The sequence below is a fragment of the Pinus tabuliformis genome, chromosome 2_1 (assembly GCF_031772625.1).
Source record: "Pinus tabuliformis cultivar Carrire ecotype Pingquan chromosome 2_1, CPIR1, whole genome shotgun sequence".
In the NCBI taxonomy this organism is placed as follows: Eukaryota; Viridiplantae; Streptophyta; class Pinopsida; order Pinales; family Pinaceae; genus Pinus; species Pinus tabuliformis.
This window is the reverse complement of record NC_142299.1, coordinates 542,334,965-542,349,439: the sequence shown is the minus strand read 5'-3', so window position 1 is coordinate 542,349,439 and position 14,475 is coordinate 542,334,965. Positions and strand designations below refer to the sequence as shown.

The window sequence follows — 14,475 nt, the reverse complement described above, 5'->3', positions numbered from 1 at the left end:
TTTGTGTGAACCAAACTAGGGTCATCCACCCATCCAGATATTACAACATCATTTGCAATCACAAGTCAAAGGGTTCAATCATTGTTTAATGGTCTACTATGAAATCAATAATCTGTATTGTGGAGGATAGTCCCTTATCCGTTTTGAATTTAATGACTCGTCCCTCCAGCTCGTACTCCAGGACTTTAATCACCTTTCCCATGTTCTCGCTTGTCAACCACCCATCTTTGAGATTCGTCTTCAATACCAAATCTTCCCCCTAAAGCTTGCTGTCTTCAGCAAACTTTAATGCACTCTGTGCTAATGCTATCTGGTCATCACTAGACTTAGCATTTTTCCCCCTTATCGTCTGTCCCAATAGCATGGTTTTTCCTCCCCCACCCCTTTTTCCTTTGGGGTGTTTGAGTTAAGGGAGGTAGTTAGGGTCTTCTTGGCAACTGCCCTTTTTTACTTCTTACATGAGAAGTTATCCAAATCTGTTATCACTCAACCATTTCCTTGCTTCAGAAAATTAATAGTTTATTATTCAACTAACAAAAAATAACAATATTGTTCAGTTTGTTCTTTTACAACAGTACTTAAAATATTTATAGTTTCCTAGGAATATTACATTTGTTGCGAATAATCTGTGACATATTCAAAAATTATTGTTTTGTTGGAGGAATTGTTTAACGAAAGCTTAATCAGAATAAACACAATTAATGAAAATGAAAATATTTATAATTAAGTTTAATAATGAAAATGAAAATAACTATACTTAAGTTTAATAATAAAAATAAAAATAATAAAGACAATTAATGAAAACCAAAATATCTATAATTAAATTTAATAATTAGAATGAAAATATCTATAATTAAGTCTAATAATGAAAGAAAATATCTGACTTCAGAGCAACACTTCTGCTCGAACAAAATTTTCAAAAACAAATATAATATTTATTAAATTATTTTTTTCTAAAATTTGAGTTTACAGATAAATTACATAGCTATTTATTATTGAGGAAGAAAACTCTCGAATTCTTTGAAGAAAAAACTTCTTAAATATTTGGATTTGGATTCTCAGTTCTATCTTAACTACTCAATCTCTAACCAATTCTAAAAATCTCTAAATTTTTCCAAATTAACATCCTTCTCTAAAGACGAAAATATCGAAGAGGTTACACACCAGGAATCACTTCTCTAACGGGAAGTACTGTTTGACGATCACATAAACCCTAAAACGTCTTGAGACTAGATGCATTATTGAAAAGACTACAAAGGTGGCATAAGCCCTCACGTCTCTATGACGTAATGAAACTGGGATTTCTTCATTTCTTCCATGGCTTCCATGAAACACTTGACGAGGATATCAGCGTTCACATAATCCTTGTGAGCATGAACTTGCACCAGGACAGAGTCCATATAGCTCACAATAAAAACTCCCAGCCCCTGCAACAACAAGTTCCTCAGTTCCAAAGAGATATGGAAGAGCACTTTGATTCCAATCAAAAGAAAAATAATGAGAAAACAGAAGTAACCTATTTACTCACTTGAGGCAAGCCGGTTACAAAGAACGAAAAACTTTTTATTGGATTCCCATAAATTGCTACCTTCTCCATTGGGCCGATCATGTTTGAAAACATCATTGTTGTATTGGACAGAGCCTTGTATATATATCTACACATTGCCTGTATCAAACTCAGAATTAAGAATCGGTAACATTCAATCAGTTTCATAGTTTTTATAATAGATCCAGTGAACGTACCCGTCGTCCTTTCAACATCGCTATATATCTCGGTAGTTTGACGAGGAAAAAGACCCCCAAGGATATTTTATGTCTGTCGAGTCTCTGCTTTGCCATTTTCACAAAATCCAGAGGATTCTCCAGCTTTCCCATTAGAGGTACTTCCAGTGGCAAAAAACCAATGTGATTTCCCCAAGGCAGTTGAGCCTTTGGTTTTAACATCTCCTCCATGTTCTGCACGGTTTACGCCGTCATCAGATCTCAAAATATGTTCGTCTAGGCAACGCTCTTATATGGATAAACTTATTTGAAATGTGATGGGTTTGTCTAAGACAGAACCTGTAATCCAGCCATCGTTCTCGTGTTTATCATAGATAATGCTGTGAGTTTGGAGTTCTTCAATTGTTTAATAACATCGTCTTTTGGTTGTTCAAACCTCTTTTTGTAAGCATCTTGTATACCATATTCTCCAACTGCATACATATTACAAAGTGTGTTTCATGAAAATTCTAATTGAAAACATGAAAAGGGACCCAATCAAAATATAGTTCATTGATTATTGGTACATTGGTCAAATCATATTTTTTTAATTGTAAAAATTTGGCAAAAGGTTTATTTTTATTTTATTTATATTTTTAAACTATATTTTTTTTATTAAATTTAATAAATTTAAAATTAATTAAAATAATTTTAAGTCTAAAATTAAAATTAGCACAATCACATTTAGGGTTGCTATAAGCTTCATAGATGTATACCAATCAATTAATGGAAATTTATTACTCTGCTACTTGGAAAAGGATAATCTCCCATAATAACTTTGGGTTAATTAATTAGAATTCTAAGCTTCCTTTACATCCACGCAAGGTCTCATTAATCAAAAGCATCGGGTATTAAGCTTTGGTTCTTTTAGGAATCCAGTGTATAATTTATCATAAGAAGAAGCTACCAACCATTTTTTTTTTTTTTTATAGATGAGGCCTAGTATATAAAAGGAGTCTAGTATATAAAAGGAATATAAATACTGATGTAAAAATATAAATATTGATGTAATTTCATATTCATATATATATATATATATATATCATTCTAAGAACATTTACGCTGACATGATTTCTGTTGCTGCTGGAAATCCTCCTCCTCTTTTTCCTCCTTGTTTTTGGAAAGCTGCATGCCCGATGAAGATGATCATTTTCTCCTGGTTGTTATTTCGGAACAAAAATCTTACATGGGAGACTCTACAAAGGAGATGTTGGCAGGGTCCAAGTAGATGCTCCATGTGCCTCAATGCCTCGGAAACAAACTTGCACATGTTCTTTCAGTGCCCTACGTCCCTCACAATCTGGTATGATTTGTCTACATATTTTGTTTTCCCTCACATCTGTTTCTCTTCTGTTCAGGAAGGTTTTCTCTGGTGGAGTAGACAATCCCCCTCTTGGAGATCGTTGTTCATTATCACTTGTTGGCATCTGTGGAACTGGAGGAATGCGCACATATTCCAAGACTCTAAGGAGCCTCTCCAGGCTATTCTTCAGCGTATCCTGGCTTGCCATGATTCCTATCATTAATATCTTGCTGCTACAACATGTGATCCCATTTGATGCCGCGTGTAAGGTCTTCGCAAACTCAGGCGATTGAGCGTCGGGTGCGACGGGCGCACGGGCACGGTGGGCGCACAACGGTGCGACGGGCGGGCGGACATGCGACGGGCAGGCGCTCCACTTGTGACGATATGCGACAATCCTCCGGACATATGCAACGTTAAGTGCGATGATAGGAGCGCACAAAAAAAATGGCTAAGTGTTTAGAGCGAGTTTATATGCGTTGGAGTAATGACTTGCAAGCTGACTTGCAAGAGTCATTCATTGGGCGTATGTACATTGATGTGGGGGTCGGCCTTAAGGCTGCACAACCCCCCTTAACACATTAGTTGATGCATATAAATGAAAGGTGAAGGGAGTTCATTTCACCATCGACATTCGCTCACAAGACCTTCGCATAAGAGGAAGAAGTGCGCAGTAGGGGTAAAGTGAATGCGCATATCTCATGCGCATTGGACTTAGAGATTGCGCAGATTGTCTTAGTTGAAGGTTGGCAAGGAGTGCCGTGTATTGAGTGAATTCCGAAGGGCAGTTTTGTGTGGGACTTAAGGTGGAGTTCTTGGTGTCTCGGGTGAGCACCCTCCTACCATATGAGGTTGGCACATGTATTGTAAAGGCTGTCTATGCCTTGGTTGTAAATTATTCTAAGTATAGACTTGGAGTTTTGCCAAGTATACTTGATGATGTATTATTGAAGAAACTGTTATAATATACTGTTGGGCAGACTGTTCGGGAGTTGCCCCTCCCTTTATACTTGCTTGCAATTGTTGTTCTTGGTTAATTGCATATGGATAATGAATGAGTATGGGCTTCATTAAGTATAAAGGATAACTAAGTTTACTTGGTTGCGAAACACAAACTAAGTATGTTAATGTGAGTAGGCGTAGTCCATGTGCACGAGTATTGTTAAAAAGAAAGTGTTCGATGGTGCCGCACCTCGCCGACACGGTTGAAAGACCACCGTAGGCTTGGGGGCGTGACAGTTGGTATCAGAGCAAGGTTCGCTCGTGAAGGTTTGAAGCTGATACACAACGTGACAGTTGGTATCAGAGCAAAGTTTGCTCGTGAAGGTTTGAAGCTGATACACAACTTGACAGTTGGTATCAGAGCATGTCTGAAGACTTGGAGAAGTCTTGCAGGAAGCTGGGCGAAGTAAGTGTGTGTACACTTGGAAACTTGACAGTTGATATTTGAGCAAGGTTGCTCGTGACAGTGGAAGCAGGTACTTGCAGGTGAAGGAAGCTAGTTTCACATACAAGTGGAACAAGGGCCGGTTCATGGTTGCAAGGAACTTGGTGAAGCTGGTAAAGGTTGGAACCGGGTATCGTAGAGTTGGGCAGACGGTACTACGTGCTGGTCATACGATTTGGGCACTTGTCAGGTGGGCAAGTGGGACTGCGTGTGGGCAGGTATACACGGTTTGGGCGTCTGTGGACCAAACGAAGTACGAACCGGGGAAGACGAAGTACAAGGCATGGCAAGTTTGGGAGAAGGTGAAGGGAAGCTCTTTCTTACCTTATACAGGTTGAAAAGGTTGAAGGAAGAGAAGCCCCAGATCCGAAAAGAACTTGAAGTCTTGGAAAAGAATGTTGAAGACGAACTTCTTCAACTTGGTTGGACAATGGAGCAAGGTGAAGTTGCAGATTGTGCTATCAAGGAAGAGGAAGTGATGATGATTGAAGATGTTGCAGACATGACCATGATGAAGGATGAACTTGAGATTGATCAAGTTGGACCAGGATCGTGCAGTTTGTGGACATGGATGAATGAGGAGGAGCCTCATGATGATGAAGTAAGTATTGATACTTGTGTTTCATTTGGGCATTTGGTGGATGGACCATATGCAGGGAAGGGCAAAGCCAGTTTGTCAATGCTAGGGAGGATCTTACCATGGATGTCTATGATGAGACCTTGTATGGAGAAGCAAGTATTGTCGATTGTTGCAGGACTTGTTGGGGTTGTTTGTGACCTTGTGGTAGAAGGTACAAGGACCCGTGGCAAGGGTGGAACCTGATGATCATTGTGGAGGATTGGGTCATGCTTTAGCCACTTTGGTTAAGTGCCTGACATGACACATGGACAGGTTGAAGGGCACACACTTGAGTTGCTTGGGTGGACTTCTCATGGCCGAGACCAAGAGATAGTCTTGGTGGACACTTTGGTGGAGGAGCTATGATGGAAGGGACTCGTGATGATGTGATGATGATATGGTTGAGTGACCGAGTTCACTAGACCGAAGATTGTAGACTTGGATGAGGATGACCGATGGTTGTGATGAGTTTACTTGGTTGGACTACATGGGCAACTTAGTCATGGACATCAGGTTGGAGACATGAAGCATGGCAGTCTTATGCAGGGACATTATGTGGAGCACTTGTAGAGGTGTCACTTATGGGCATCCAATGAGGAGTGCCAAGGCAGGAATGTTGTGCAGATGGATTTGCTGATGTGACATGGGGACTTATCACTTATGAGCCGATGGAGAGGTTGTACACTCTTGTGCAACAAGACCATGGACTTGGATGGAGTTATGAGCAGACTATGGAGCATTCCTACTACATGGAGAGCTGAGGCATCTTGCAGGGACCTTTGGGCCGAGACTTGTATGCTTGCTAGAGTGTTGGTTGGAAATGACTCATGGGGCTCATGGTGACATGAGATTGTTGTGACTTTTGGGGAACTTCATACATGGTGGACTTAGAGGATCTGATGCATTGAGGAGCTGAGGTCAGGGACTTTGATGCAGGTGCATACTTTCAAAGTACATGTATGGGCATGGATTGAAGAGTGACTTGATGTGGAAGATCGATATGAGACACTTTGGAGTGATGGAGTTACGATGATGATGATGCCTTGGTGGCAACACTTGGGCATGGGTTGAGCCGAGACTCAACTACCTTTTGACACATGGGAGCTGATTGATCTATGATCATGGGCAGCACATGGATAGATGAGACAAGTAGATACTTGTTTCTATGGCAGACTTTAGGGGTGACACATTGCAGATATGATGGGGGTTGCTTCATGGGCATGGATGTGGCATACCAAGAGTTGGAGTTGATGAGATGGTCTCTTCATGTGGAGGAGGCACACATATGGATGATGTTGGAATAAGTGTGGCTGACTTCGTGTAGCACATTGACACCAAACATGATGGATGACATGTTGCAGTTGAGATGAGGACTATTTCATGGACCTGAGCATGGTTTACTTATATGGATGGATTCTTGATCGAGTTCAGGATGTGACAGGATGCTTTGAGGAATGACTGATGGTGGCATGAGGATGTGCATTCTCATTGTTTGGGCGTGATAGTTGGATTAGCTACCCAACTAGTTCAGACATGGGGGTCGACAGTGTGCAGAGATGTGTTAGCATTATGTTGGAGTATCATGGCAGCAGTTCACATGGGGACACATGATGAAGACAAGAGGTCAGCAATCATGGATTGAGATGACTTCCGATATATGACATATTGTTGAGATGAGATGTTGGCACATGGTTGAGGTGTGTTAGCACTTGTTGACATATCATGGGCAGCTTTGCACATGGTGGTGATGACATGATGGAATTTGACACATTGTTGCGGTGGACATGTAGCTTGAGTTGGAGGGATCAACCTTCCATGATGGAGAGCAGCATGGGGAGATTGTCACAGAGTGGTCGATGATCATGGACATCTGATATGCGACATTGGTATGGAGTATCTTGGTGACAATTGGTCACTAGGGTGAGACATGATGGAGATGGAGCTTTATATATGTTGCAGGGATGTTTGCCTTATATGGAGGAGTCGCCATCATGGTTGATGATGATCTTGGTGGAGAGCTACCGAGATGGTATGTTGTCGAGGACGACAACGATTTCAGGTGGAGGAGGATGTAAGGTCTTCGCAAACTCAGGCGGTTGAGCGTCGAGTGCGACGAGCGCATGGGCACGGCGAGCACACAACGGTGCGACGGGCGGGCAGACATGCGACGGGCGGGCGCTCCACTTGTGACGATATGCGACAATCCTCCGGACATATGCGACGTTAAGTGCGACGATAGGAGCGCACATAAAAAAATGGCTAAGTGTTTAGAGCGAGTTTATATGCGTTGGAGTAATGACTTGCAAGCCGACTTGCAAGAGTCATTCGTTGGGCGTATGTACATTGATGTGGGGGTCGGCCTTAAGGCTGCACAACCCCCCTTAACACATACGTTGATGCATATAAATGAAAGGTGAAGGGAGTTCATTTCACCATCGACATTCGCTCACAAGACCTTCGCATAAGAGGAAGAAGTGCGCAGTAGGGGTAAAGTGAATGCGCATATCTCATGCGCATTGGACTTAGAGATTGCGCAGATTGTCTTAGTTGAAGGTTGGCAAGGAGTGTCGTGTATTGAGTGAATTCCGAAGGGCAGTTTTGTGCGGAACTTAAGGTGGAATTCTTGGTGTCTCCGGTGAGCACCCTCCTACCGTATGAGGTTGGCACATGTATTGTAAAGGCTGTCTATGCCTTGGTTGTAAATTATTCTAAGTATAGACTTGGAGTTTTGCCAAGTATACTTGATGATGTATTATTGAAGAAACTGTTATAATATACTGTTGGGCAGACTGTTCGGGAGTTTCCCCTCCCTTTATACTTGCTTGCAATTGTTGTTCTTGGTTAATTGCATATGGATAATGAATGAGTATGGGCTTCATTAAGTATAAAGGATAACTAAGTTTACTTGGTTGCGAAACACAAACTAAGTATGTTAATGTGAGTAGGCGTAGTCCATGTGCACGAGTATTGTTAAAAAGAAAGTGTTTGGTGGTGCCGCACCTCGCCGGCACGGTTGAAAGACCATCGTAGGCTTGGGGGCGTGACACCGCGGGTTGAGATTTTGCATGAGGTCTCTGTCTTCAGATTGTCACTTTCTCTTTTGATTTCGGTTCCTCTTCATATAGGCAGGGCGTAGCTGCTCTCTTCTTATTTGTTTTTGAATGGAATTTCCTTTTTGGTATAACCCTGCAAAGTTTTGTCACATCTCCATTATCAACTGGTCCGACATAATGTTTTTCTGCTAATGATGATAGGCATTATCTGCCGGTATGGGAATATGTTTTGCATCATTATGATGAGGTCTGGGCATCCAAGCCAAATCAGTCATTCTGAATTATGTATTCAAGATCTTTATATACCCTTAATATAAAGCTATGATGTTTTTTTTCTCTGAAAAAAAAAATATATATATATATACCATCCTCAAAATTTCTGAAGTTAAAAGAGATTATATATACAGATTGTTTTTAATTTTCAATCAATCTTGATGGTTTGAATTTAGGTTATAACCAAAATTACCAATAGCAACCCATTCTCTTTGTTAAAAATTTAAACACATAATACTAATTAAATAGAAACACAAAAACTACCCTAGAACTAAAATAACTTGAGCTTTCATTAGTAAATAATGGGTTACTTAAATATTTTTCCACAACTTCATTACTTAAAATTTGCATTCTATAATCTAATCACAATCCCCTTACCAACTGTAATTTGATACATTTACTGTAAATACATCCCAACCATGCTATTCGCTTCCAACTCAGCAATATGTATCAACATCAAATGCACACTTCACAGCCACTGGGAGGTAGATAGCTATAACTGCAAAGAGGGAAATGCTGGGAATCACGAGTGGGAAGTCGGGCAAGAAAATATCAATGGCTATCCGCTTACGTCTTGGGCAGAGGGGAAAGGGTATGCAAACCATGGCTAGCCTAACACTGGCATGCAACAGTGCTCACCAACTGGTAATTGGTGAGGGGAAGATAACCTTCCTACAGCTGTGAGGAGATGGGTGTGGCGACAGAGTCTCTTTGCTGGTGGCAATAGGTTGACCCCTCCTGGGGAATGGACCTATGACCATGAAGGCTCTAGCATCGACACCGAAGGGGAAGGGGAGGATCAAGGTGGGGCGGTTATCTGTGATAGTACAACCCAGGGGCGTGATCATTGTTATACCATGTTGAATTGTTTTTGGTTAATGAATTGTTGCAATGAACAGGATTGGGGCATCTCCGCCATGGCTCGTCCTGCAAAAATCTGTGGTCGTGGAAGACAGGCCCAGCTGCCCAAAAAGGAAAAGGAACCGAGCACATCCGAGCCTCTCACAGGTAGAAAATCAGTGGAAAGGCTTATCAGCGAGGTTGCAGAGGCATATCGTGAGGGCAATGATGAAGGTATTCGGAAAATTTTAGAGGAATGGGAAGAGGAAGTCAAGTAGGATAGCGAGACAAATGCGGAGATGGATGATTGGAGGACCCTAGTCTCGGATCCTAGTAACACTAGAGGCACAATCACTCAATTTAAATAGACCTTATACCTTTATTGGTTGATGGAAATCCTACTGGGCAAAGGCTATGGAGCATATTTCGATGGGCATGGTTGTTACTGTCCAAGGCATGCCGAGCTACAAACAGGAATTCCAGAAAGTTTAGTTTCAACTCCATAAGCAAGATATTGCACTGGGAAAAATTGAGAGGCATATTCCATGTATCTTGGAACTGTCTGAGATGCCTGGATCAAATGTCAAAGACCCTGCGCCAGTGGAATCGGCCTCGGAGGAACATAATGATTAGATAATCTCCCTTGTTTCATTTTGTTTTATATGCGGATAGCTTTTAATTTTCCTTATGCAAGAATATGTATAGGTAAAAATCTAGAGTATGGTCATGAAATAGAGACTTATATAGCTTGGATAGAAATACCAAAACTTTTTTGTTTCTGGATGGTATATAATGTGGATAGGTGGCCAACAGACTTGGTTTCCCAATGGGCAAGTTGAGGCCACCTAGCCAATCTATGCCGTGTAAATTTTCTTATAATTGAATGGAAAAAAGAGGACCTACCAAGATTAACCAAAAAAAAATGCACACTTCACAAACTTTTTCCACTTTTTCCAAAGTTAAATATTAAAAATTGGTCAGAGGAGAAAGAAATATGCACCAAACTAGTGTCGAAAGAAACAATCTCAACATCAAATGCACACTTCACAAAAATTTTCCACTTTTTCTGAATAGAGTCTGTTTTCTAAGGCATAAAAATCCTTTTATGTTTATTTATAGGCTCCTTCCTAGTCAAATACGTAGCTAAGTCTCCTAGAATATCATGTTGATTAATGGAAAGCTCGTGGGTTACCATAAGAGTTTACCATGGCATCTCTGAATAGTGAACACTTCACAAACTTTTTCCACATTTTCGGAATAGATACGACTTTATAAGGCATAAAAATCCTTTTGTGTTTATTTATAGACCCCTTCCTAGTCAAATATATAGTAAGTCTCACAAAATATCATGTTGAATAAAGGAAATCTCGTGGATGCTACCATAAGAGTTCACCATGGTATCTATGAATAGTGAATTAAAATAATTATTTAATCAATGCTCAATAAAAGATCCACTTCTTTCCTATCAAACATTGTAAAGTTGTTATGTGAGTCCCTAGATTTATTGATATAGCTTTAAACTAGTTCATCCAATGGTAAATTTTGAATTTCCCGTTTTCGAAAAAAAAAAAACTTTCAATATAACCCTCATGTGTCACAAACTAATCCAAATACCCAAAAGAAGTTAAGCAAGGATAATCAAAGGAAAATCCAGTCACCTTAAGAGAAAGTGGTAAAAGGCTATAAGTTTTTGATCAAGTGAGACAATTCAATATTGAAAAAGAGCACATTTTTTATCAAATATTTTCTATTGGAACTTGAAAGAGCATCTTTGAAGATTGAGAGGAAATCTCTGTTGGAAAGGTTATAGAATCTGTAAATTTGACATAATGTAAGTGATTTTTCTTTATATTCTAGCTTTGAATGACATTTTGTTTACTAATTTTTAGATTTTATTTACTAATTTTTATATTCAATGATCTTCTATATCTCACTACTCTTCTCGAGTTTATGCCTTACGACGTTTCCTTTGCAACATTTGGTGCAATTGCTAGTTAATTTTATGTTAACCGATAAACATGTGAGATAACCATTGAATCAAATAGGAGTACGGCTATTAATTTGGGATCTCACGCAGGGCATGTGTTGGATTGTATTTTACATATACATAATATTAAATAGTGTTTGATAGTGTTTGATGTGTTAGGTGATATATATTATATCATAGTATTAAAATTATTGTTTATATCAAATGTTGTAAAGTAAACGCCGTAATTTGGTAGTGCATATGGAAAAATAACATAGATGAAAAAAATGTGATATGTTAGGTGATCTAATTATACTAACACAATCTATGTAGAATAATTTCTTCTCAGCACACTTATGACCTTTAGTGTATTTGCTATCACAAGAGTAACAAAGCCCTTTTGCTCTTTTTTCTTCCAATTGTTGTGGTGTCAACCTTATAGGTTGTGAAAGGGTAGGGGCAACAACACTTCCATCTTTATAGTTGTGAGTGGTATGCTTCCTGGTTTCCATAATTTTGCTTTCCATTTTTCTTGCTAACCTGAATGCCTTCTCTAATGAATCAAGTTCCCAAAGGCAAACATCATGTTGGATAGTATCCTTTAAAGTCCCTATGAACACATCAATCCTATGCTCCTATGGAATATTTTTTACCCTTATGTTCAATTTTTGGAACTCCTCAATGTGCTCCATTATTGAACTCTTTTGTTTGAGACTTATCAATTGGCTAAAAAAAGTGTTGCTTTTTGTATCCTCATAATGTGCTGTCAATTTTTTCGTAAAAATTTCCCAAGTGATAGTTTGTTTACAAGAGCAAAGCCATTGATACCATACAATCTGATTTGGTTCCAATATAAAGTTGTAATATGTACCTTTTGTGTGTTTTGCACATTATTGAGATCGAAAAATTGCTCCATCTATAATATCCATGTTGCAGGATCCTTGCCATCAAACTTCCTCATATCGATTTTTGGAATATGGTGGGTCTTTGATCCAACATTAAAGTCTATGGAATCATGATTAACATTTCTTGTGTTCTCATCATGAGTTTCCTTTACTACTCTTTCACCATTAGTGACCATTTCTTGTAGCAAATTATTCAATTTTATCTTCAATTCTTCCATCTTATCATCCATGCCATCCATTTTAGCAACCATGCCATTCATCTTAGTTTCCATGCCTTTTTTTAAACCATCCATCTTAGCTTCTACACCTTTTTGTGCAAGTGACACTTGTTGCACTTGGTCTTGTAATTTTGATATATCATGTTGTATTTCTTCCTCTTCTTCATGAGTCATGCTAGAGCTTTCAGGTTGCTTACTAGGTGTTTTCATTTTCTTTCTTCGCGGCATCAATTACTGATAATAATGCTTTACTATGCCCTTTGAATTCCTTCAAACTAATTTTTCAAACCAAACCAAGCTTATGCAAAAATTTTAAAAAACTACACACCTTTTTTCACTTTGTAGGAGCTTGATATTGAATCTGATGTATCTCTATAATTTAGATCATCCAGTTTTGAAATTGTGATCTATAGTAGCCCTCTGCGTCATCTTTCCAATGCCACCATTCTGATCCAAATTGGATTCTCCAAGGAAGAGTTATGCACAATCTCCCAAGATGACCTGATTATAGACCTTTCTAGAAGAGCAAACTTATATGAAGTGCCACGTGCCACTGTTTCGACCTTTGGCTCTGAAAAATATTTACAAGAAACTACAATCCGTCCTATTTCTGTACCTTCTTACAAAATTTCAATCCGATGCTTAGAGAGAAAGTTATGACGATTTTCCCCAGGTCACCTGTTTGGAATGTAATTCAGGAGTCTGCAAAAAGACCAACTTCCTCAGATCATATCTCCGCCAATATAGTACGAAAATCTCTAAAATTTGAACTCGAGGTTCAGTGTGATTTTGTCTCAAATGGGTTTTTTTTTCGTTTCTGAAACGTCGCAAAAAAAAAAGTTATAGCGAAAATTCCATGATGAAATATTTGGAGCAGCGAAACCCTAGAATCGAAAGCTCTGATACCAAATGTTATGAAACCAGCTCACAAAAAGATAGAAAAGATAGTTGAACACCTTAAAATTCAGCCTCTTCGAGGGGGAAACCTCCTTTACATTACACAAATGAATAATTCTTTGTTGATTCAAATGATAAAACCTCCTTTCTATATATAGGAGTCTAAGGGGTCACAATATAACCAAGCCGACCTAACAATAATAATATAAAGGCACAAAAATAATAATAGAGAGATTCTACGAGGCACAATAATAACGATATGGGGACAATAGGGGCACAACAATATTAATAAGGGATACAACTACAATATTAATGGGGGCATCGCTAGTATTATAGGGACCTAACATAAATTCTCAATAACTCTAACTGTATCAGATTTAAAATAAATTTAAGTGATGATCAAATAACTACACCAATCTTATTTCCCTAACAATATTCTTAAAACTAGCAGCCCACAGTGGCATTTAAAAAATACAAGTGTTTGGTGACTCATTGTTGTTAGATAGTGTACCCTAGATCATTTTCTACTAGGTTGGGGAACACATGGTAGATCTGGGCATTTCCTATTACAACAACATTACACAAATCCATGCAGCATTAAATTCCAAACAACAATAAATAGACAGTAAGGGAACATCACAAATATTCCAGCAGTATGGGAACATGCATGCATGTATGCACCAACCATAAATAGAATAGGATAATTTTATCATTAGATTTCAGGTTAAAGATAAAGTGCTAAAGTTCGATGAGGCAGTTTTGTTTTATTTTTCGCAGTCTTTCCGAATTCATTTTTTATCAGTTAGCTAGAGTGCAGATCCAAATATATAAGCAATATATCTATTTTTATGAACCCTAGGTGTCACTTATAAGAGAGAGTGAGAGTATGGATTTGTAAGAGGGTTAGTTTCAGTTCTTACACAAAATACTTTCTAGCAGAGTTTTATTCAGCAGTATTGGAATAACAGTAACATGGGCTTTTGGCATTGATCTATGTGTTCCAATGTATGTATTTCAATTGTGTTTATAGATTATAGTGAGATTCAGATTGCATTTTTTATTAGCCTTTAAATTTAGACAGTGTTAGTTTCCATTAGAAGAAGAGTTTGTTTACAATATGTTATACAAATTCATAATGGTATCAAGAGATGTTTGATGAAGCCTTCTAAAAATCCTTGAATAGATAGTGGACC

At 38.7% G+C, this 14,475-nt stretch overlaps 1 protein-coding gene across 1 annotated transcript in view; it reads right to left on the bottom strand.

Moving 5' to 3' along the window:
- Positions 1–1,160: 1,160 nt before the first annotated feature.
- The window catches only part of LOC149201426 (wax ester synthase/diacylglycerol acyltransferase 6-like), a 35,060-nt gene continuing 21,745 nt past the window's right edge, over positions 1,161–14,475 (bottom strand). Inside the window, exons 3-6 of the mRNA XM_089399719.1 lie at positions 2,062–2,195; positions 1,744–1,956; positions 1,529–1,666; positions 1,161–1,427 (exon numbers count right to left, since the gene is read on the bottom strand). Of these exons, the coding sequence (XP_089255845.1) occupies positions 1,272–1,427; positions 1,529–1,666; positions 1,744–1,956; positions 2,062–2,195 (641 nt within the window). The 3' untranslated portion in view covers positions 1,161–1,271. The remainder of the gene's footprint in view (positions 1,428–1,528; positions 1,667–1,743; positions 1,957–2,061; positions 2,196–14,475) is intronic.